Source organism: Cimex lectularius, unplaced genomic scaffold (assembly GCF_000648675.2).
Source record: "Cimex lectularius strain Harlan isolate CLEC.00 unplaced genomic scaffold, Clec_2.1 scaffold154, whole genome shotgun sequence".
In the NCBI taxonomy this organism is placed as follows: domain Eukaryota; kingdom Metazoa; phylum Arthropoda; class Insecta; order Hemiptera; family Cimicidae; genus Cimex; species Cimex lectularius.
This window is the reverse complement of record NW_019392807.1, coordinates 1,030,593-1,054,999: the sequence shown is the minus strand read 5'-3', so window position 1 is coordinate 1,054,999 and position 24,407 is coordinate 1,030,593. Positions and strand designations below refer to the sequence as shown.

The 24,407-nt window shown below is 36.8% G+C and overlaps 1 protein-coding gene across 1 annotated transcript in view; it reads left to right on the top strand.

Moving 5' to 3' along the window:
• LOC106664694 (serine/threonine-protein kinase 10-like) overlaps positions 1-24,407 on the top strand; it is a 57,255-nt gene that overhangs the window by 2,826 nt on the left and 30,022 nt on the right. Inside the window, exon 3 of the mRNA XM_014390632.2 lies at positions 22,786-22,876. Coding sequence (XP_014246118.1) covers positions 22,786-22,876 — 91 coding nt within the window. The remainder of the gene's footprint in view (positions 1-22,785; positions 22,877-24,407) is intronic.

The window sequence follows — 24,407 nt, the reverse complement described above, 5'->3', positions numbered from 1 at the left end:
TGTTTTATTCAAAGTGGGAGAATTTTGTCAAAAAAGGGAGCAGAGAGAGTAAGAGAGATAGGTAGATAGATAGACAGATAGATAGTTTGATAGATAGATACATAGATAGAGAAAGTGAGAAAAAGAGAGAGAGAGAAATTGAATTGAATGTGGTTTTATTTTGAGTGCCGGAATTTGGTCAAAAGAGAGAGACAAAGAAAAAAAGAGAGAGAGTGGAATATATTGAGAAGAAAACGAGAGATCGAATGGGAGAGAAAGAGAGAAAAAATTGAATTGAATGAGGTTTTATTTGCAGTTGCAACATTAGGTCAATAGACAGAGCAAAGAAAGAAAGAGAAATAAAATTAAATTGAATGAGGTTTTATTCAAAGTGGCAGAATTTGGTCAAAAAAGAGTAAGATACATAGGTAGATAGGTAGCTAGATAGATAGACAGATAGATAGTTTGATAGATATGTAGATAGATAAATAAATAGATAGAGAGATAGAAAATTGAATTGAATGAGGTTTTATTTTGAGTGCCGGTATTCGGTCAAAAGCGAGAGACCAAAAAAGAAAGAAAGAGCGAGAATGAATGGTTGAATGAATATCGTTGTAGTTAAGAAATCTCGCAAATTTAGGTCACGAAGACCTTTGAAGGCATAGAAATGGAGAATTTGGTCAAAAGAGAAAGAGAAAGAGAGAGAGAGAGAGAGGGATAAAAGACTTGACTTGATTTACATTTATTTATAATATGTGTACGTTTTTAGGACATTTTCCTCCTTTTGTATATAAGGTATACAGTGTTTTATCGAGTTACATTACACTAAATATTTTTTTGTTTTATGCTTGGTTTATATTTAATTATATCAACAAATATTTCATATGATTATAAAATTAAATATTTAAATATAATAAATTATATAAATGTACATATTGTACTAGTACAACTAACCTACATCACACTATTTATATTTATTATTTACACATATATCTTACACATAATTTTATATTAACCATTTTTGTTTAAATTTTTCAATTTTGCATACATTTTAAAACTTTACAATTTACTAAATAACAAAATTGAGCGATTTAAGAGTGTTTCAATCCTAGCAGTTAAACAATAAGATTAAATAAATAGTACATTATATAGTGCATCAAATGTGTCTTTATAACACAATACGTATTTACATATTCAATAGGAAGTTGTTTAACAAACAGTCAACAATTTTTTGCTGTTGAGTTTTCTTGTTCGACATTAAAATTTACATTTAAACTGTTCAAATTGCGTTTTGGTTCAACTATGAATGATTTGTTAAATACCAATATTTTTTGTTTTGGTACCCTTAATCTGTTGTTTACGCCGCCAGTATATATAAGAAAATGAGTCTAAGGTCAATTCTACCTTCTTTTTAACTATTTTAATACGTGTATTAAAGTGTTTCAATACTACGAAAAATCGATCAATTTTACAAACAAAAGAAAGAATACGAAACTTACATTACCTCAGCGTTATTTTGCCTAATTCAAACACAGACATTAATAACCATTCACAACAAAAGAGAGAGAAGGAGTGACAGACAGATACAGGGGAATTAGAGAGAGAGAGAGAGAGAGAGAGAGAGAGAGAAAGAGTGAGAGAGAGAGAGTGAGAGAGAGTGATAGTGAGAGTGAAAGTGAGAAAGAGAGAAAGGGAGAGAGAGAGAGAGAGAGTGAGAGGGGGGGGAGAAAGTTAGACAGACAGAGAAGAGATACACACATTCACCTGCTTCAGTTAAAAATGGACAGCTAAAAAGTGTAGGTGGGCTTTTAACCCCCTCCTGTATATCGGCATACTTTACCTATTTATTTATTAACAAAGCGAAGATACGGACATAAAAATGAAACGCTTCCGATCTAATTGCCCTATGATTCTAGAAAAAATAAAATAATAAACGTACTTTTTTTACGTATGTATACATTTACTGTATATCATTGTTGTATAGCAGTCGATTTCATTTTTTTGGTCGTAGAGAAAAGGAATCATAAGATCTTACTAAATAAGAATATTTATATGAAAAGTTACAAAAACGAAAAGACTTTGCTAGTAAAGAGGCAAACAAAACTTTTTAGAAAAAAAGCAATTTGGATATTTTTAATCACAATATAAAACTTTTAAATCCGAATTTTTATAGTGAACAAAAAATTAACATTTTTAGGCTTGATTCGCCAATATTTCATTAAATATTCGTAACTCCTCTGGATTTTATTCAAATTCAACGTTATTGGAAGATTTGAAAAATTGGCTTTTCCTACTTTTAAACTACGTCAACAAATCCATTTATGTTTAGTGTTCTAATTGACCAAATTACTTATTTCACTTAATTATTCTTTTTATCAAAGGTCCTGGTTGAGATGAAAAAGTTTAGAGTTAACTAGTCTAACTTTTTCATCTCAACCAAGACCTTTGATAAAAAGAATAATTTATTGAAATTATGTCAACAAAGTTTAGATTTTATATGTAATAAGTGGTAAAAATAAAGAAGAGATCAACAACAACCGTTTTATTTTACATCACCGGTTCTGACTTATTGATAGATGCATAATTTATGCCATTACGTGTAATCTACGAGATTCTAAATACCTTTTTTTTACCCTTTCCACCACCCCGCCGTACCTGAGGAAGACCCCATACCGGCGGACAAACGCTTTAGCTTAATCGAATTTGTATATCTAAGGGATTTCAAATAAATACGATAAAAATACCTCCCAACGATCTTTCCTTCAGGCGAGACCGCTGGTCGGTTTTTGAATTTTAAAACCTAAAACAAAATGTCTTCCCTTGCAGGTTTCCCCTTGCACATTTACTTTTCCTTGATTTTATTTTCTATCTATTTAAACTATCTAAAATTTTCTTACTAAGAAGAGGAAAACAGCCCGGAACCCTAAACCTAAACCTATGTTTAATTATGCAATAAATAACGGTAATAAAACTCTAACAATAATAACATTATTTAGGACTTAATAATTAGAATAAATAGGGACTTGATAAGGCAAAGTCTTTTAGTGCTCCAAATGATCTGATATCACTGACTAGCTTTTGGAGATTAGGCGGCCATTCTGCTGAGGTGATGGTCTTTCGCAAACACTCTCTTTCTGCATTGAATTTGATACAGCTGAAGAGTTTATGTTCGGCGTCTTCTTCAGTGCTGCAAACGGAGCATAAAGGGCTTTCTCTTTTCTTATATTTATGGAGATAGCTTGCGAAGTTTCCATGTCCTGATAGCATTTGGGTGGTCCAGTAGTCGGGGTGTAGCCATTTTGCTTTTTGTCTTTTTTTAACGCTGGGGAAAAATTTCGATATCAGCCGACCTTTATTGCTTTTTGTACATCTTTCTTGCCATGATGCCCTTGTCATTTTTCCCAAGTACTCTTTTGCCTCCTTCCCAGTTGTGCTTCGTAACCAGTCTCCTTGGCTTGCTCCTATATCAATTGCCTCATTTTTCTTTTTTTGGTGGATGACCACCCTTTCTTTAAGGACTAGGTCTTTTGGCGGTGCGTTGGCTATTACTTGTAGGGCGTGTGTTGAAATCGTCCTGTACCCTTTTGTGGTTCTTATAAGAGCTATTCGTTGGCTTTGCTCTATTATAGTTTTGCTTTTGCTCGGCAGTCGTTTGGCCCATCCGGCTGCACCATAACTTGCTATTGGGAGGAAGACACTTTTATAGATTGTGGAGAGCGCTTTTGTGCTAAGTCCATATTCCACTTTCACTATTCCGTTCAATCTATTGTACACCCTTCTTGTCGTTTCCCTTATTTTAATAGCGTGGTGTACTGGGTCAGGTTATCGCCTAATATTACTCCCAAGTACTTGACTTGAGCGCTTGGCTTTACTCGTTTTCCCTCTATCCGGATGTATGGGGGGGACCCATTTTCCCTTTGAGCATTAGAATTCTAAATACCTGTAAAGTTTCCTGTGGATCTGTGGACTCCTTTCAAAGTTATACCCATTCTTGTGACTTCAGATTGAAGGCGAAAAATTTGAAAAAAAACTTTTTTTTTTATTTACCCGAGGTATTTTAGGGTGAGAATAACTGTATATAACTTTAATTTTTTGGTAGACAATATAATTGAATCTAGTTCGCAGAAATGCTCGAAGAAGCGAATTCGCCCACGTAGCAAAGTAGGTTCAAATGTTTCTTTTTAAGAAGTAGGAATACTAAACTTAAACGGCCAAGTACTCAATGACGATACAAACTTTTTCCTTGATTTTTAAACAGACGATCAAAACTATCCCTTAACAATAAAAGACTAATCTACAATTCATTACTCAAACCGAAATGGACTTAATGGGCATATGGGGCTCAGCCAAATTATCCAACTCCTATCGAATCCAATGCTTACAGTCCAAAACCCTCCGTTGTATTACTCCTTTCTACGTGTCCAATCGTACCCTTCACCATGACCTCAACATCCCTTATGATTCCCACGCCGTCAAAGCAAGATACGACAAATTCCACTCCTCACTCACAGGTCATCCCAAACCCTTAACTTTCCTCTACGACACTTCCCGATCACATCACCGACTGAAACTCATATGTCTTCGTGATCTTAACCCGAGTGATAGCGAGTGACAAGTGTTTACCTTTGGTTTGAGTCGGAGTGTCACTATTGAGTGACTTCTCCGGTCACGACAGTTCAAGTTAATTATTCTTTATCAACATTATATTTGCTTGTTGGAATTAATTCTACAGTTGTAAATGTCAAATAAAACGAAAAAAAAATAAGACCTTTGACTGAACGGCAGGTCTTAAGGACTTTTAAACTTATATAATATAAAAATTATTTCGCCCAAAATGTCAGATCTTGGTTTAAAAATGGAATGTCCTTCCTATTACTAACAACCACTTAGATTATTGCAACATTTCTACAACAAAGTAGATATAAAAAAATTATACACAAAATAATCTCTTTTGAATATCAGGTATATATCAGGCCACACAGCAAAGACTAGTAATTAATATTACTTTCCCCGATAAAAATTTTTGAAAAAATGTTTACTGTTTTTTTTGTTTTTTTCATGTTGTGCTTAGAATGCAAAAGGATTCCTTCTAATTGTGCGGGGAGTAGCCACGCTGTTGGTCTGGGCTGGAGTGAGCGTTCGTCCAAATTTAGATTAGCTACGCTAACACATTGCTCCGTTCGGTCTTTGGGACAAAAGCCTTTCGGCCGCACCTGTAAACTTCTAAAACGGCACACAAAAAATTACAAACTTGTACGTTTTTTCGTCTAATTACTGCGAGAAATAATAGTCCGGGTAGGTTAGGTTGTGCTATTCGCCTTTCATTTGCGGGTTTTACATTCACAAATTAATAAATCCTCATAAAAGATAAGCCGAAGTTAAAAAATCACAAGACTTTTATGTCTATGTTATAATACATACGGTATAATCAGAAGGTTTGAGCGACAATGCCCCAGAAGTAGTGCCGTAAGCTAGTCATTTATCGAAGTCGTGTATGCTTAATCTAAAGTTGTGATGTATTGTTATTTTTCAATTAATTCGAACTTTCACCACGAAAGGATTGTCACTCCCCCAATTTACTGAGCCTAGTGTCTAAATATCAGAGAATTCACCCACCCCGTTATACGGCTGGGTAGCTCGTATCCTTCACAACTTTCCTACCAACGCAGTTAGGCTATCGACAGCTAGGTCATTTCAGTCCGAAACGTATACAAACTATAACCTATAACCTATAAAAATTAGATAAGTCAGTCGCCCAAATAAATACATTCGTACATATAAACACATTCATGCATTGCACTCATCTGATTAGTCGGTGGAGTACTGGATATTCCTATGCATTCCAATCTGGTGGAACAAAGCTCAACAAAAAGTAGCTACCCAAACATTAGACAGCATACAAAGACTAGCAAACCTATGTATCACAGGGGCAATGAGAACAACCCCCTACATATGCATTAGAAACTCTTCTAAACCTACCTCCATTGGAAATATTCATACAAGGAGAAGCTAGGAAAAGCTCAAATTATTAAAAATGGAGACTGATTATATGATCCCGGAAACATTCTTCACAACTTCCTATAAAGTACATGACAATTAATTAAGGTTTTTAGTTGAGATGAAAAAAAAGCTAATGGCACGAGAGGGATTCGAACCCACAACCTTCGGGTGATACGCCGCTGCTCTACCACTTGAGCTATCGTGGCCTCGATCCGCTCGGACATCAACTCCCCATCTCAACCGCATCTTATGAGTTTTCCCTCCTTTTGCCATTTTTCAAGGGTTCGAATCCCTCTCGTGCCATTAGCTTTTTTTCATCTCAACTAAAAACCTTAATTAATTGTCATGTATTAATTGGTCAAGCGGACCACGAAAGTAGTGAACTTCTATAAAGTCTCAACGGACTACAAAGGAGAGGAAGGACACAGGAGAGCATCAGATAACATCAGATATGGTATGCAGATGGCTCCAAAGCAAACGAAGGAACCGGATCAGGCGTTTTCTGTACAAGCCCAAAACATGAGCAGTCAAACTCATTAGGGAAGTGCACTTCGGTCTTTCAAGCAGAAATACATGCCTGTGTGTGTGTGCAGAAATACTGCTTGTGCCCTGGAAAATCTTAAAAGAGGTTACACTGGCAAAAATATCCTCATAAGATAGCCAAACAACTATTATAGCATTAGCATATAAAAAAATCACATCAAAATTAGTCAGTGAATGTATCCAAAATTTTCAAAACCTGGAGAAACACAACAACCTGATGATATCTTGGGTGCCAGGGCACAGAGGAATTTTGGATGACGAGAAAGCAGACAGACCTTAGCCAAAGAAGGATCTGCAAGACCATAACCTATACTTGGGATAACAAAAACAAATATAAAATCCTCCAACGCAGAATGGATCCAAAAAAATGAGAAGTGGATAAACTCTAGCGGCGCTAGAGGCAGTGAAGTCATGATGAAACAACCCTCACCAAGTCTGGCAAAATCACTGCTTCAATTGGAGAGGGCTAAACTCAGAGGTAGGACTCCTAACTGGTCACTGGCATCTGAGAAAATATCTACACGATTTGGGCGTATACAACGATGTTCCCATCTGCAGATTATATAATGAGGAGGAGGAAACAGCCACCCATATCATCTTCCAATGCGAAGCATCAGCTCAATGGAGATTTAGCATAGTGTACGAAAAAATCTAGGGAATGAAATTGTAGCAGCTACAGTCAATGGCCTGATACTTCTAAGAAGAAGGATTGAGTCTATTGCTCTGAACTAAGGAACTAGGACAAGAAAGAATTCTGCAGTGCCTGGGGACCACAAACCCCACTTCCTAGTCTCCTCTATACCATAATGGCATAGTACCATACCATCAGGTGTGTTTGTGGAAGTAAAGTAAGCACGAGACTGTTTTAATACTTTTTAATTAACTCAATAATAACTCAGAACTTCGGATGAGAGCATATAAGACTTCGATAAACGAATGCACTTGGCACTACTTCTTGCCTATCTCGTCGTTCTTTTTCGGCAGCTTCTTCGGCTTCGCGTTGGGCCGGTACGGCCTTTTCGACCCTGGTCTTTGCTGACTCCTCTTTCGCCTTTTTGACAGCTACTTTCTTGTGCTTCTTGAACTTGACGATCCTAGAGTGATGTTGTAAGCAATATCGTTTACCCGGTGTCTTGAAACGTGGAGATATGCGATACTTCGGATATGTTTGGTTATCGGATTTAGAGGCAAATTATCCCGGTTCATTGAGGCTTTGTTGAGGAACCTGAGAGTCAACGATGTCCTTATCCTCGTCAGCTCTTCCTTGTGTTTTCGCAGTTTAATCGGTCTTGTTTCTCTGTCTTCACTCTGTTATTTTATTGTTATCTGTCTTTACTTACATCACGATCCTTGATTTGAAGAATAATCGGATGCCTGGTCAATGCATCGCAGTGTTTCACCTTTTCTTCGTCGTCTTCACGTTCTCTTGAATACAAAATATATATGGAACGTTCGGGTTTTGTAATTTTTTGATGGATGCTATTTTCCCTTTTTCTATTCAGAACTTACTTTTTGTGCTAAGTTTGTTGAAAGTTGACAATTATTTTTGACGCGAGTCTGCTATTTCGAAAATAGTAGCATAATTGACAGTAACACGGTCTGACGTCTCATAACCGGTCAAGTTGAAAATAATAGTTTATGAACATTATGAACAAAAGTTCATATTTCGTGGATCAAAGACAACCATTTTCTGCCGCATTGCAAATGATATGAGTCCTTGAGTTTTGACAAATGAAAAGCACGCTTCTACTCAAATAGTAGCCATGTTTAGTTGGTCAAGATAAAAATAAAATTGCACGATATAAAAATTTAATATTTTACAGACCGCGTACAATTTTGCCTGGTTATCAACGAAAAATGAGACCTTGAGTTTTGATGAATGAAAGAGATTCCATTTCTGTGAAATTTTAGCTACGTTGAAAGGAAATAGGATGTCTTGTTTGTTAGTGAAGGAAAATGACATCATGTCAACTTAAATTATAGCAGTGTTTTGTTCGTAGAATTGGATAATAATATTTGTTTGAAAACAACAATGGAAAGCTTGTATTTCACCAAAAGTCAATTTTTTCCGTATTGTCAGCGAAATAAAAGACAAAGAGTTTTGATTAATAAAAAAATTTCGTATCTGCCTAAATTATAGCTGCATTTAGTTGTAACGATATCCCTAAAGTTTATTTGTATTTAGTTGGTAGAAGTTTGTTTAAAAATAATATTGAAAAAGCTTGAATTGAAGCACCAATTTTTGCCGCATTGTCATTTCGTGGACAAAAAATATGACATTGAGTTTTGATGAATGAAAATCACTTCATTTCTGCCTAAATTGTAGGTGCATTTAAGTAGAAGAAGTAAAAAATTACATTTTATAGTAAATAACAATATAACGCTTATATTTCGTTGGCAAAATGCAACAAATTTTGCCGCGTTATAAACAAAACGTGAGACCTTCTATTTTCTATCATTTTCTAAGGATGAAATCTATTCTACTTCTAGGTTTAACTGAATTTAGTTGATAGAGGTTTTTTGGAAATTAAAAATGAAACCTTGTACTTCGTTGAACAAACACATCAAATTTTGCCGGATAGTAACGAAATATGAGAACATAAGTTTTGATAAATGAAAAAGATTCAATATCGACTTTATTTGGTCGAGTTGGGCACATACATTTTATGAAACATGCCAATAAAAAGGTGACATTTCTCAGATCAATGACAATCATTTGTGCCTCATTGACAAGCAAAAAAACTTGATTCTGTATTTTAATGAAAGAAAACGATTCCATTTCGATCCAAATTTTAGCCATATTAGTGAGTAAAATTTGTAAAAAAAATTTTGTTGGAATTTAACAATGAAAAATGACAATTAATTAAGGTTTTTTAGTTGAGATGAAAAAAAAGTTAATGGTACGAGCAGGATTCGAACCCACGATCTTCGGCTAGATACGCCGCTGCTCTACCACTTGAGCTATCGTGACCTCGATCCACTCGGACATCAACTTCCCATCTCAACCCCACCTTATGAGTTTTCCTCCTTGAAATAGGAAGTTGATGTCCGAGTGGATCGAGGTCACGATAGCTCAAGTGGTAGAGCAGCGGCGTATCTAGCCGAAGATCGTGGGTTCGAATCCCGCTCGTGCCCTTAATTTTTTTTCATCTCAACTAAAAAACCTTAATTAATTGTAATGTATTAATTGCTCAAGCGGACCACGAAATTAGTGAATTTAATGAAAAATGAATTTTTTCCAAACCACATGTGACAATTATTCGCGTTAGCAGCGAAATATGAAATCTTAGGGAGGAATTACTCATCAAATCTCTAGACATATTTATTAAGCACTGCATGATTTAGCGCGATTGACCTGTCGATAGTGTCGCCCTGCATGGCAACAATAGTAGAGTGGGCTCCATTGGGAACCCCACTTGAGTGACCATTTCCTAATAGTCTTGAGAAGTTCTGTTCCCAGGCAGACGTACCGTAAAAGTGAGGCCTGAAGCGAGTTGACTGGCCGCTTTTTTCCTCGTCATCGAAGTTTTCTCCCCGCACAGGAGTCGACAAAAGAGATCTCCGACCCATTGAGAAAGAGAGCAACCAGGCCGCAGGTTTATCCATTATTCGTAAGAAATGTGGGTCTACCTGTAGAACCTCGCATACCATGGTGGAGCGAGAACTGCGCCTTAGCGCATGCGGAGAAGAAGTGGGCTTTTCGACGCTTCAGAAGGCAGCCGACGGAGGATAATCTGATTATGTATAAAGTGAAAAGATCCAGGGAGAGGCGAACACTGTCCCAAGCCATAAGGGAACTTTCAGTGTCTTCGAGCGGTCTCTGTAGTGTTCAGAACAAGCCCTTTGGTCAGCCTCTGTTGTGATTTGGGAGTGCTGAAGCCCGAATTTCGGAGGGAGTAGCTCACCCTCAACTATGCGACGGGGTTCCCTGCCAAACCGAGACATCCGCTTTCCGCTGCACCGGGTTCGATCCTTAGATATCAATACAGTATAATATACGAACGACTTCAGGACCGGACGCGACCTCTAGGAATATGCTTCGGGGAAGCCTTAAGGAGAGCAGAGATGACACTTGGGACGGTACTCGCGCCGGTCAACTGGTCGACCCTGCCCTGGGTCCTCCCGGAGTAGTGTTAGCCAAGTCGTTTTCTCCGCTGTACCTTTATAGAGCTTAGCACTGGAGCTTAAGTCTAGGTACACTAGTTTTCGGTTCGTCTTTAATGACGGGTATAAGACTGAAGAAGGTGGGGCGTGTGCTGTATATCGCGAGGGGCCGACCACTTCATGTCTCTCCCGCCGCACTGTAGCGTTTTCAACGGCAGAACTGTAGGCGATTGGCACGCGCTTGGATTACTGTTGTCCGTGAAAGATTTTCCGTCGACGTTCTCGTAGTGAGAGATACCACAAACTGGAGCGTCTCGGCAAAAAGGTGGTTGTGTGGATACCCGGACACATAGGACTGGAGGGTAATGAAAAGGCGGACGAGGTTGCTAAGGCCGGAACGTCCCAACCTCCGGACTCAACCACCGCGATCCTGCCCTCTGACGCTAAGAATGCAATAAAAAACGTGATTAAAAGAAGGCGGCAAGGACTGTGAGCCGAGTCGACAGAGAAGGTCTCAGGTGTCAAGAGCACTGTCGAAGTGTGGCCCTCGGAGGATCTGACTCGTACAAGAATGGTCATTCCAGGTTAACATACGGACACTTACTTTTGGGCCAAAGCCCACGTATCAGTCCGTCATGGCGAGAAAGATTGCTCGATATGTCCCACCTAATTGAAGGATGCAATTTATTGTCAGAAATGTTTGTATGTGTGTATGTACATGCGAATTAGAGCCTATATAAATCCAAATCCAAAAATCTATTAGAATAATTGCCGCGATAACAACGTAATTAATGGTCTTCATGCGTTTCAACTAATGAAAACTTCATTTTACTTAAATTATATCTTTATTTAGTAGGAAGAATTGGAAAATAATAGTTTTTGGTACTTCACTATAAGAAGCTTATATTTTGTTAACGAAATGCAACAATTTTTGCCTCGTTATCAACAAAACGACTTGGTTTCGACTCAAATTATAGCTGTTGGTAGCTAGATTTAATTAGTAGAAGTGAAATATATTTGTTGGAACGTAATACCAAAAACTTTATAAATCATTGAACAAATGCAACGAATTTTGCTGTGTTATCAACGAAATATCAGAGCTTTTTTGTTAATAAATGAAAACGACACCATTTCTTCCCAAACCTGGAACTGTATTTAATTGGTGGATGTGAAAGATTACATTTTCCCCTAAAATTAGCTATATTTAGTTGATAGAATTGGTAAATACTATTTTTTAGAATAACTTTGAAAAGCTTACACTTCGTTGACGAAATGCAACAATTTTTGCCTCGTTATCAACGAAACATGACTCCTTTTCGATTAATAAAATGAATATTTAGTTAGGGCAAAAATAATATTTGTTAGAAAATAGCAATAAAAAATTTGTATTTCTTTGGACAAAAGTATCAATTTTTGACGCATTTTCGACGAAATTTGAGTACTTAAGTTTTAATGGATAAAACTTAATGAAAAATAATATTTGTTTAAAAATAATAACGATAGCTTGTATAGTTGTTGGTTGACCAAATGAAACAATATTTGCTGCTTTATCAAAGAAATAGGAAACCATGCGTTTTAGTGAACGTAAACTATTTCATTTATACCCAACTTATAGGTATATTTGGCTATATTGGCTTACTTGAAAATTTTATTTGAGTGAACTTACCAACGAAATGATTTTATTTCGTAGATCAAATTTTGCCCAATTTTGGTTAAATGTAAAAAGATTCCATTTGTACGAATACGTTAGCTGTATTTTGTTTGTTGGATGGAAAAATAACATTTGTTGTAACTGTTTAGCCCAAGATTTAAGTGCAAAGAATTTCGTTTTACCGCGTTTCCCAAAATATACAAACAATTGCGACGTCATTGAGAAAAACGAGTGAAAACAGGAAGAATCCCGTTTCTATTCACAAACATAAACCGCCTTTTATTTATAGGTGCATTCGTTTGATCGTGGTAATTAATCGTTTTCGTTCCAAAAAAACAAAAAAAAACACGAACTTTCCTTAAAAGTGGCAACTACTATCAAATCCTTCTTCCAGCTTAGACGGTTCTTCGTATTCGACTGGCACTTTTCCCTTGTGGCAGAGTGATCAGCCGATCGTCTTAAAGCAATCCAGTAGTCTTTAAACGGATGTGGAATTGTTAGGTCAAAGTGAACTTAAGCAGAAATTATTTTATTTTAAATTTATTATCGTATTTTCGAATTTTAAGTCCGTCAACTAGTTGCCTTTTCGGCGCCTATGCCTGCACCTCACCACTTTTCCGCGTCTATGTTCCATTGTCGTTAGGTTCTGATTAATTAATCGACAAAGATGAATTACTTAGTGATTTATGAATTATTAATGTGGCACCACTGTCGGTTTATCTAAACTGCTGTATTCATGAGTTACCATTATACAGGGTGTTCTGCTACTCGTGTTACAAACTTTGCCACTAGATTCTGCATTCAAAATGGAACCAAAAATTCCTTATTAACCATGGTCCGAATCTCAACAGTTTAGAAGTTATTTCACTTTTTCTGATTTTTTAAGATTTCACGATCTCGCTTCAAATAAACATTGATAACTTTAAAACTAAAAGGTTTTGGACGAATTTGTTGATACTATTCAAAACTGCGTTAAATTTCCAATAAGATGTGATTAATACGAAACATGTAAACATTCATGAAATAAGTGTTTTAGTAGCGAGAACTTTGAAAAAAAAATTTTTTTTTTCAAAGTTGAAAAACTTACTATGGTGATTCTACACTACTATTTCCAAACCTAGAGGCCAGCAAATTTCAGAAAACGTACTCCATTTAATATCATTTTTTGTAATTGCTTTTTTAATTACTTTTTTAAAGATGAAGAAATTGATGGAGGAAAAGAATAAATCGTGGTTGAAGGATTGGTAAGGTGGAAAGTTTAATAATAATAAAAAACAAAAACTTAAGGAAATTTTGAATAAATTTATTAAACGTTTTTTAATTTTGATTCAAAATGCTTTCCACCCTCTGCAATTTGTGTATTCTTCATTAGAAAAAGTAGCCATAGTGTTAACAAGAATAACAAAACTAAAAACGTTTTGAATCTTAAAACTCGTTTATTCGGGAGAATAATAATACAATAATTCTTTAATCATAGTTGCAGTCGTGTTGATAAATAAATACTTGCACTATTTCGGTTTCGAACCTATTTTTTTTTTTTTAATTTTCCACCTTACCAATCCGTCAGCCAAGGTTTTTTCCTTTCCTCCATCAATTTTTTCATCTTTGAAAAGAGTCATTAAAAACGCAATTACACCACTAAAAATGCTAATAAATGTAGTACGTTTTCTGAAATTTGCTGGTCTCTAGGTTTGAAAATAGTAGTTTAGAATCACCGCAGTAGGTTTTTCGACTTTGAAAAAAAAAATACTTTTAAAAGTTCTTGCTACTAAAACACGTATTACACGAAGGTTTACAAGTTTAATATTGATCACATCTTATTGGAAATTTAACGTAGTTTTCAATGTTATCAACGGATTTGTCTAAAACCTTTTAATTTTGGAGTTATCATTGCTTATTTGAAGCAATGTCGTGAAATCTTAAAATATCAGAAAAAGTCGAATAACTCCGAAACAGCTGAGATTCAGACCATAGTTAATTAGGACTTTTTGGTTCCATTTTGAATGTAGAATCTACGGGCAAAGTTTGTAATACGAGTAGCCGAACACCCTGTATAGCTGCTTGTTCTCCTTAGTTCCACTTTGGCCAATTTACTATTCAAAAAGCCGTCCATAAATTTATTTTAGATGGGAAAAATGAGTGAAAACAAAAATTTATTAGATGATTTTTATTAGATGTCCTTCAGTCCTGTTTCAATCTGACCGTTAAAATACGGCGCAAGATACACTACCCGCAAGACGGATACGTCATGCAAAACTGTCGATTTCTTAATTACCCGTTAATGTTGTTAAGTTCTTACATTTACATTACGTATTGTTTACACCTCGTTCTAATTATTTATTTAATGTTATTTTATTTGTTTATTGATTTTTTTGTCTGCTGGAATATTTATTTCGTCAACTTACTATTTCGTTTTCAGCATCTGATAGGTTGCTTATTTTATACTCATTTATTATTTGTACGTATTACAATTTGTATTAATTTTGCAATAAATATCAAGATATATGTTACGAGAAAACACTTTGAATTGGATAAACAAAGAAATAGAAAAGTAGGAATCAATCAGTTTACATCGAGCTTACTTACATTTTGTACAAGCTCAAGGTTAAAGCCCTATGCTTTCTAAATTTTTATCTACGATGGCACAATTTTTGCTTCACATATAATCTAATTGCAATTTTTTTAAATTTAATTAGTTTATAGCTAGATGACGAAAGGAAAAGTTTGGGGGTTCACTCAATTTATTTATTGATCGTTTTATCCTAGTTGTTTTTGCTATGACTGATGTTTTGTCGGCTTCTAGCAATCTTCAGTGGTACTTTTGTTGACTGGACAGCCATAAAGAGCAAAACTGCAAATCCATCAACCAGAAGTCCACAAACATAAAGTTTTTTTTTTGTCTTTATGATCTTTGCATATTAGCCATGACGAATTCTTATATATGTTGTTCAAATTGGGGGTTATCGGGAAAAAAAGGCCAGAGGCGACGGTGGGAATCGAACCCCACGACCGCGGCGTGAGAGTCCCTCATGTTAACCACTTGGCTACCGCGGTCCCCTAAACATAAAGTTTAAATTAACTTAAAATGTGTAGTTTGGTTGGTTAATTTTCCTATCCTTGCTGTTCAAGCCAATTTTCACGTACATTTTGGACCGGACAATCGTTCGTCCAAGAATAAATATCTTCAAAAATATTTTACAAATCTCTTTCAATGAAGGATGTTTGTAAGTAAATTAAATAAATAATTATACTTCGTTATATTTTTGGACCGGAAATGATGCAGAGGTTTTTGTAATGAAAAATCCGTTTGATTTTTGTTGTTTCTTAAGATAGGGGAGAGTTCATTCGACCTCAGACGGTTCAGACTGTTTATAATCCCGTCTAATCTGAGTTGGCGGGTCGGAATAAAGCTCTCGTAAATTAATTTCAAAAGCTTCACCTAAACCCCTTTTCACCGGGTCAATTATGCAGCTGGCCTTTGTAAACTTTACTTTCAAAACACAAAACAGAATGGTGTAAACTGTAATATTTATATTTATTAAAATGTAAGATTTCCTCACATGTGCGGGAAGTGCGGTACAAAAATGCCACTCGTATAAAAAGGACACGAGTTAAGAAATAACACACAGACAAATCACTGAAGTTGCGAGAAGCCGAAACGCGTCAAACAGAAAAAAACCGAGGTGACGCAGATCAGGATAATCGAAAACGATCAAACTACAGATGTTTATTAAATACAGACAATTAAGAATATATCAATTACAGTAAAAATTAATATCAAGGTTGGCCATTAAAAAATGTGTTTTTACAAAATACAATGGCAAAAACATTTTTTTTTTACCAAAGATGTACGTCCTGAGACCTCCCACAGGCCTCCAACCCAAGTGAAGGATAACAAGTTAATCATTGAGATTAAATATTGGACTTTCACCCCCTGGGTACACATCATAAGAGTTCACCCATCCCCAACCACCCCGTTATGTGGCTGGGTTGCTGGTATCTTCGAGATCATCGCTGCCCAACCAAAGGGGTTAGGCTATGACAGTTAGGTCATTTCAGCCTCAAACGCATGCAAACTATAACCTAGCCTAGCACTAATTAAATTCGATACAACGTAAAGAATTAAACCCGGCCAAATGCCTTGCACTCATTCTTATTAGTAGGTGGAGTACTCGATATTCCATCATCAACCTACGTACGTAATAATCTAATCTAAATTAGGGTCGATGGGGTACTTTTATGAATATTCCATATTCGAATCCTCTAACGCACTAAACCAAACACAAAAACAATACTATCTTCAAAAAGCAACCAATGTCTTCCATACATCAAGCAACCTGGGCTTTGGCTCAAGAGCAGGTGTCCGCCAGTCTAGCGCGATGACATATTCTCAATCTGGTAAGGACGTTTCCTCTCTCCGACTCAGTCTCTCCACGGGCCATTTACAGACACGCAAGAGCTTCTCGGACGACCCCGCCCACTGACGCTGCCGTGTTCTTTACCGCTCGCTTAGCGTCAAAGGGCGAAATGGTCCTGTCGGGAGGGTGGGGCGTCACGGATTTCTCACAGGCGTCCGCCCAGTCGTTACCTTCCAGGCCAACGTGTCCGGAAATCCAGACAAAATCCGCCGTTTTTTCGGAGCGCTCCAGCTCGGAGAATTTTTCCAGCCAGAGCAAGACGAGAGGGTCCACTGATAACAATATCAGAGAGTTGATGCCTTCCTCGGTCCGTACCGTAGAGCGTGCCAAATCGAACACAGTTATGCCGAGTATACGCTGCATTAAAGGGGCGACGACCAGAAAGTGACCACTCCATCCTGTACACGGCACATGCCAGTCTTGAACCCATGTGTAAGTACTTGACGAAAAACAGCGTACCTAGTTCTAATTTCAAAGAACTTAGCCTTGTAGAGGTATGGCGTTATACACTACTTGGACAAGTACACCAGATCGTCGCGAATAAGTACGGCCAGAAAGGTCCCGGTTGGTGTTGTTGGTCGGTCGCAGACGAAGCACCGTTCTCAACGGCAGTCCGGCCCTCCCTAGGGGTCTCGAGGATCGTCCGAGCAAGCGGATGCCTCGGCTTGGCCAAAACGGCCGCGTAACTGTGTCGGAAGTTGCTCTCTCCGAAGTTCGGGAAGCAAGACCCCCCAGTTCGCAGCATTGCCTGGCCAAGGGACTGGTCCTAAACGCTCCCGAGAACGCAGTTCTAGTTTTGATTTGTGTGGACCATTTCTGAGATAGAGGGATCTATGGTAATGACCAATGTTTATAGTTCTGGGCCAAGATATTGTTAGATTATGTTTTCCCAGATTTTGGATGGTTTCACTAACTATTTTCGATGTTTACCTGGGTGGCAGTAGTATGGAATGGTGACCGGGCGTATCACACCTCTTAGTTTTATCCAAAGTGTAGCGCTAGTGATAGTATTGACAAGTTCTTTAAGATGTTTACTACGTCGGGCACCTTTAAAACTGTCCTAGTTTTACTTTTGCTTTGTGTAAATCCTTTTTTTGGTGGAGAAGTATTAATGGCATACTATTATAGTTCTAGCCGTATAGTTGGTTGACACCCAGGATATTGTTAGGTTATGTTTTCCCAGGTTTTGGATGGTTTCAGCGTCCAATTTGGATGCAAACATTGATGGCAGTTTCCTCCTCCTCCTCTGCATCATCTGTAGCATTGTGCTAGTTTGTCGAGGTTTTAATCATAATTGTACAATATGTGACACCTCTGGAGTTTATCCGTTTCTAATTTTGTTACATAGAGAGATAGAGAAATCTATGTTTCACCCCGAGTAGTTTAGTTCTGAGCCTGCATTGGGTCTTGCAGGCCTTCCTCTGTCAAGTCTGCTTTTCATTATCCAAAATTCCTTTGTACCCTGACACCGCAGATATTAGTAAGATTTTTATGTTTTCCCAGATTTTGTATGAGTTCACTGACTATTTTCGGTGTGATGCTTGGCTGTCTAATCTTATGAAGAGTTTTTAACCTCTATGTTCTATTGCAAAACTATTAATCGGATGTATTTCAGGTTTAAAGAGTTATGCTTCTTTAATGAATTTGATTGCTCAAATTTTCAGCTTGCACACAGCATATCGGACCCGGTTACTTGACTTTTTTTGAGCCCTCGGTATACCATAAAATCGTATTTGATTTCTTCTCTCCTTTTGTACTACGTTAAAAATTTGTCGGCTGATGCAAAGAATATTTCTGCGATCATATTGTCAGTCCCGCTTGTACAGAAAGTTAAATTGAATTATCAAAAAACACATTTTCCTTTTTTTTTGCTGTACACCCTACAACATCAGTTTAAAAAAACTTTTCTAAAAAGTATTCCTCGGAATGTCGGAGGAGGCTAAATATCTCAAATATAACATCTGCAATACTATATATAGAAAGGCCGCTGGGTCAGAGATCGATCGTCTCCTGTGTCACGTAGGCGGTACTGGGTTCAATTCTCGACGTCGTCCCCATGGAATTTTTTACGATGAATTAACAAGAACATGGAACTCGTGAACGTTTCCCAAAGATGTTGAAAATGAAACCAACCTGAACTTATTCCTGTCTATAATAACAGTTTTAAGGATAAACCACACGACTAAATAAGAAAACGTTTTTTAAATCTGTTTGCAGATATATCAACAACGCCCAGACCGACCAACAAGAGTTCGTGAATTTAAAGATAAAAAAGGTTAAACTTAAATAAACCAAATGGTTAAAACTTCACATTTGGCAGTGAGACGGCTGTAATTGTCGCGATTTATAAATCACACTCGGCTCCGCTGCACTCCAATTGTTATGAAATATTCCTAGACAGGAAAAGGAACGCTACTTAAAAGCGGATTTTTCTATCGACCGTACTACAATTATACTTCAGATACAAATAGACAGACGAAACGCCAAACCCGTTTGATAGCGATGGTAATGATTTGTTGTGAAATTGGCTGGCAAGAAGCTATTATTTTTATTTTAAGATCTTCACGGGAATTCAATTGCGTGGCGCAGTCCTCTTTTAAAGACCTGGTGGTTACGTTCACAAACAGAGAGAGAGAGAGAGAGAGAGAGAGAGAGAGAGAGAGAGAGAGAGAGAGAGAGAGAGACAGACAGAGAGAGGGTGAGAGAGAAAGATATATATGTTTTACAGATTCTGATAAAAATGGACACTTAAAACGAGTAGTTGGAAGTTAAGTCCTCCTCGATGTCTCCTACTTATGGGATCAATGATTTTAATGAAACTCTTTTTAGTGTTACTAAGTCGAAAAATATTAGACACGTGGTCGAGCGTTTTTAACATTTTAAGTACCAACGTTTCGACCTTTATTGAGATCATCTTCAGGACTCAAAGTGTTTGTTTTCCATGTAGATGTGTCATTCTTGTCTGTCGTGTTGGGAGTGAAATATTTTAAGTACTTTTTACGTATGAATGCATGTATTTCAAGATTGTTGTAGATCAGTTGATCGCGTTTTATACGTAGAATAAAAAAATATGTAAGAATATTCCTAATGAGGAAAAGGAACGCTACTTAAAAGCGAATTTCATATATTAAATTATCATAAATATATGAAAAGTTACTAAAATCAAAAGACACTATCAGCAAAATAGGTCAAAAAATATTTTGTTGAAAAAAACTTTTGATTCGTTTTATGTCCCCTTTAAATTGGATAATGTGCTATTTTAAATTCGTAGAGTCTGAATGATTGAAAGTGACAGAGAGAGAAAGGGAGAGCAGAAAGAGTGAAAGGGAGAGCAGATCGAAAATAGCAAAACGGAGAAAGAGAGAGAAAAAGGAAAGAGAGAGGGGGAGCAGAAAGAAAGAGTAAAAGAGGGGGAGTTAGATTAGAGAAAAGGGAGAGATCAAAGATAGAGAAGTGAGAAAGAGAGAGCACAAAGAGAGAGTAAAAAAGAGAGGGGAGAGATTAGACAGCAGAGGCAGATATAGTAGAGAGAGAGAAAAAGAGAGCAGAGAGTAAAGGAGAGGAAGGAGAGAAAGAGAAAGATGAGAGAGCAGAGAAAGAGCAGAGAGAGAGCAGAGGAAGAGATAATAGAGAGAGAGAGTAAAAGAGAGGGGAGAAAGATCAGAGAGAGAGAGAGAGAGAGCGCAGAGGGAGAGATAATAGAGAGAGAGTAAAAGAGAGGGGAGAGAGAAAGAGAGAGAGAGAGAGCAAAGGGGGAAATCAGAAATGGAGTACAGAGAGAGAGAGAGAGAGAGAGAAAGAGAGAGTGAGAGAGTAAAAGAGAGGAGAAAGAGAGAGTAAAGAGAAAGAGATAAAGCAAAGGAAGAGAGGTGAGAAAGAAAGAGAACAAAGAGAGCAAAGAGAAAGAGATAAAGCAAAGGGAGAGAAGTGAGAAAGAAAGAGAACAAAGAGGGCAGAGAGGGAGAGAGAGTAGAGAGAGAGAAAGAGAGAATGAGAAAAAAGAGATAAACACATTTACCAGATTCTGATAAAAATGGACAGCTAAAAAGAGTAGTTCAGCAGCTACTTGCAGCCTGCATGTCGGATATTACTTTGCCTACATATTTACTGACAAAAAAAGGCTATGGACATGGTATCATTGATTTAAATTCAACTCTTTCGCTAATACAAGGTTGAAAAAAAAAATATACGTGCCTGATCGTACTTGCCCTAGGAGCCGAGAAAAACAATTTAAGAAAATTTTATACATCAGTCGATTTTCTTTTTTTACTTAGGATATAACAATATTTTCAAAAATGAGAAGCTTATCTCAAAGGATAAGCTAATCCCCAAGCGCAGGCTCGGGCAGTGCGAGCTGAGCCACCAAAGGACGAGGAAGGACTCTCTCTCAATTTGTTTGAAGACACCTGCTCTTTTTATGTAAATGGCAAGGAGTTAGTTGCGTATGTCATAGATCGCATATTTTTATTTTTTCAAATCTGAATACTTTTTTTTTTTTTAGGTTTTGTTATAATTTATTTGGATGAGGTCCCGATTTTCGTCTTTTCCGATAAATTTGTTTGAGTTTGTGGCACAAATGTTTATTTTCATTTTTATTTTACAGTCGAAAGGAAACGAGTTTGCTTCGTGTGAAGGGGATTCACGCAAAGATCGTAATAAGGATAAGAAAATAATACGAAAGATCGTATTAAATAAAACTACAATACATACATGAAAAGTTATAAATAAAAACAAAAGACACTGCCAGTAAAGTAGGTTAAAAAATAAGTTTAGGGAAAAACAATTTGGATTTGTTTTAAGCACGCTGTAAAACTGTTAAATACGAATTTTCATATTAAACAAAAAATCAAGTTTTTAGGCTGGATCCGCCGGGTCACTTTATTTTCCTCTCCGATATCTCGTATTCCGTATTTACAAATTCACAACTCACCTGGATTTTATTCAAATTCATCGTTTCACAAGATTTGCAAAGCTGAATGTTTCCAGTTTTAGACTGGGTAAATAATGTTTAGATTTGATGCCATTGTAAGTGAGAAGAATGAGAAAGAAATCAACAAAAACCTCTGAAACTGTTTGTTTTATATCTCCGTTTATAATACATTTATCGAGGTCAAACTTGTGTCAGTACGTGTAGTTTATAGGATCCTAAACACCTCCCTGTAAAGTTTCATGTGGATCGGTGGAATGTTTACAAAGTTGTAAACATTTCCGTGATTTTCGAACAATATCAATGGCCATTCAGAAAGAAAAAAATTTGGGGGAAAAATTGTTTTTTTACAAAAATTTGTATTCAGGGGTTTCTTAGGAATATCTACTTTGTTTTTGAGTAAAAAGACAAATAGTTTAACATATATATCTCGTCACTCAAAATTATAATTGTAGTAGTATTGGGGGGGGTTTATCTTAGATAATAAAATAGATAATTATAAAATACAAAAAAAACTACTGATATAAATAACTATTCAGAAATCGTGAGATGCGGTCTGGTGTGATGTAGGTTTCAGAAAAACATTTTCTTTATCGTGCCAACGTTTCGATCTTTATTGAGAGCATCTTCAGGGCCTTGTGTTGTCTGCATTTCAGCAAAAAAGTAATCACCACACATACAGATATAAATAACTTTGAAATACCTGCACAAAAACAGAAAGCCATACTTTTTAAATTATATTAATTGCTTAATTTTTTCCTGACTCCTAGGGCTCCATTGGAAAAAATGCTCGGACACGTGTCTAATATTTTTTGATTTAGTATCACCAAAAGAAGTATCATTAAAATCTGTAATCCTTCTTCCATAGCCACGACTTATTGGTTAAACCTAATTGGCCGAAAAAAGCAGACGCTATTGTTAAATGTTGCTTGGAAAATTGAAACACCCTGTATGTAATGTACATATATATTTTACTTTTAGCTTGAATTCCGTAAGTCCAGCAACTGGGAAATATGGTCGAATCTTTTATGTGACATTGTCCGCACATTTTTATAAGTTTTATAATTTTGTTATTTAAAAAAAAAGTGATCCAATCAATTGAAATTTTCGACTAGCGTTTATTCATTTTGTTTAATTGTGAAATTTTCCGCTTTTGTTTTCAGAGGTAGACCCAAGTTTTACGTTCAGAGACGTGCAAATCAGAAGAGGAGAAGATGTCAAGAAATACTACGATCTGGAAGGCGAAATCGGAAGGTAAGAATACAGTTGGAAGTTTCTTTGACATGGTACTAATTCAATAGTCTCAGTTGACCAGTCTGACATTTATTTAAAAATAAAAATCCCCTTTGACAAAGATAATAAGTAATCTTTATGTAAGGTATTGGTTGAGATAAAAAAGTCAGAGTCACGAGCGGGGTTCGAACCCACGACATTCGGCTAAATACGCCGCTGCTCTACCACTTGAGCTATCGTGACTGGCTTAATAGTTAAGCTAAAGTTAAGTTAAAGCCTTAGTTCAATTATATCGAAAAAAAGGATGACGGTCTTTTTAAGAATTTCTTGTTAAATTATTGCTAGATAAAGAAATTTACAGTCATTTTTTTCATTAGGTTTGGGAGGTTGATTAAGAATTATAAAAATCCTTTCCTCCACTGCTACCTAAATAGATCTATTAATTATGTATCTATAAAACTATTATATATCTATAAAATAAATCTATGGCCATAGCTTGGATTGGACATATTTACATTACACACTGTATAGTCTTGAGGGGAGTTGCCAACCATTGTTGTTCTCCCAGTAATGTGCGAGGTTAGTCCTTGGTGAGGAGGTCCTGAGGCCATCTCCGCTTTAATCGGCGGACTGGATTGTAAGGATGGATTATGTTGGACGTGGATTAGTGGGTTGAGGTGAGTGAAGAGTTTACTGTAAGACTAAGCACTTTCCTTGGTGCCTCTTCGGGAACCTCTTTTGATGTGAGACTTGCCTTACCGAAGTGGCCGCAACGTAACTAGGCGTCACATCACAAAGGATATGTGACGATGCCTCCGGTTCCTCCTGACAGAGTCGGCATGTTTCTGTCTCTCCTCTGCACAACTTCTTTACATGATAGTTAAGAGGGCATTGGCCGGTATAGAAGCCTATAATTTTCCTCAAGTCCTGCCTGCTGAGAGAGAGGAGTTCCTTCGCCTTCTTTTTGAGAGATTTATAAATCTCTTAGCTTGCCTCGTAGCCGGTGATTTTGTCCAGTATTTGACTTTTTCTTTCTCAATCCATTTTTCTAGTTCCAACTTAAGCACTTCGGTACGCCCGGTATTGTCCTGATTCCATAGGTGAGAGGGTTGCACCTTTTTTTTTGGCTAGTTGGTCAGCCTGTTCATTTCCTTCTATGTCCGGGAACCCACTTTAAATTTTGCTTTCCCAGAGTCATTAGTAGCACTCCCAGACAAATTTGGAGTTGAAAGCATATGCCTGTTATAAAGGATAGCATGGGAGAGCCTGCTTGGCTGTCTGAGAGTATGTGAATTTGTGCACCTTTCATACTTTCCTTTATTATCTCCTGTGTACGGATTTGTATTGCATGGACCCAGAACTTGGATAATAGTTGGGGTTGGTCTTAGGTAGGTTAGGGATGTCTACACCTACTCCTTGTTCCAGCTTTGATCCATGGTGTACCATAATAAAGTCCTTCCTGAAACTTGGGACCATCTTTCTTCCAAAGGTCTTTATTATCTATGACCTTTATTATATATGAAGGTGGAGTATGGTTTCCATTGATGTAGTG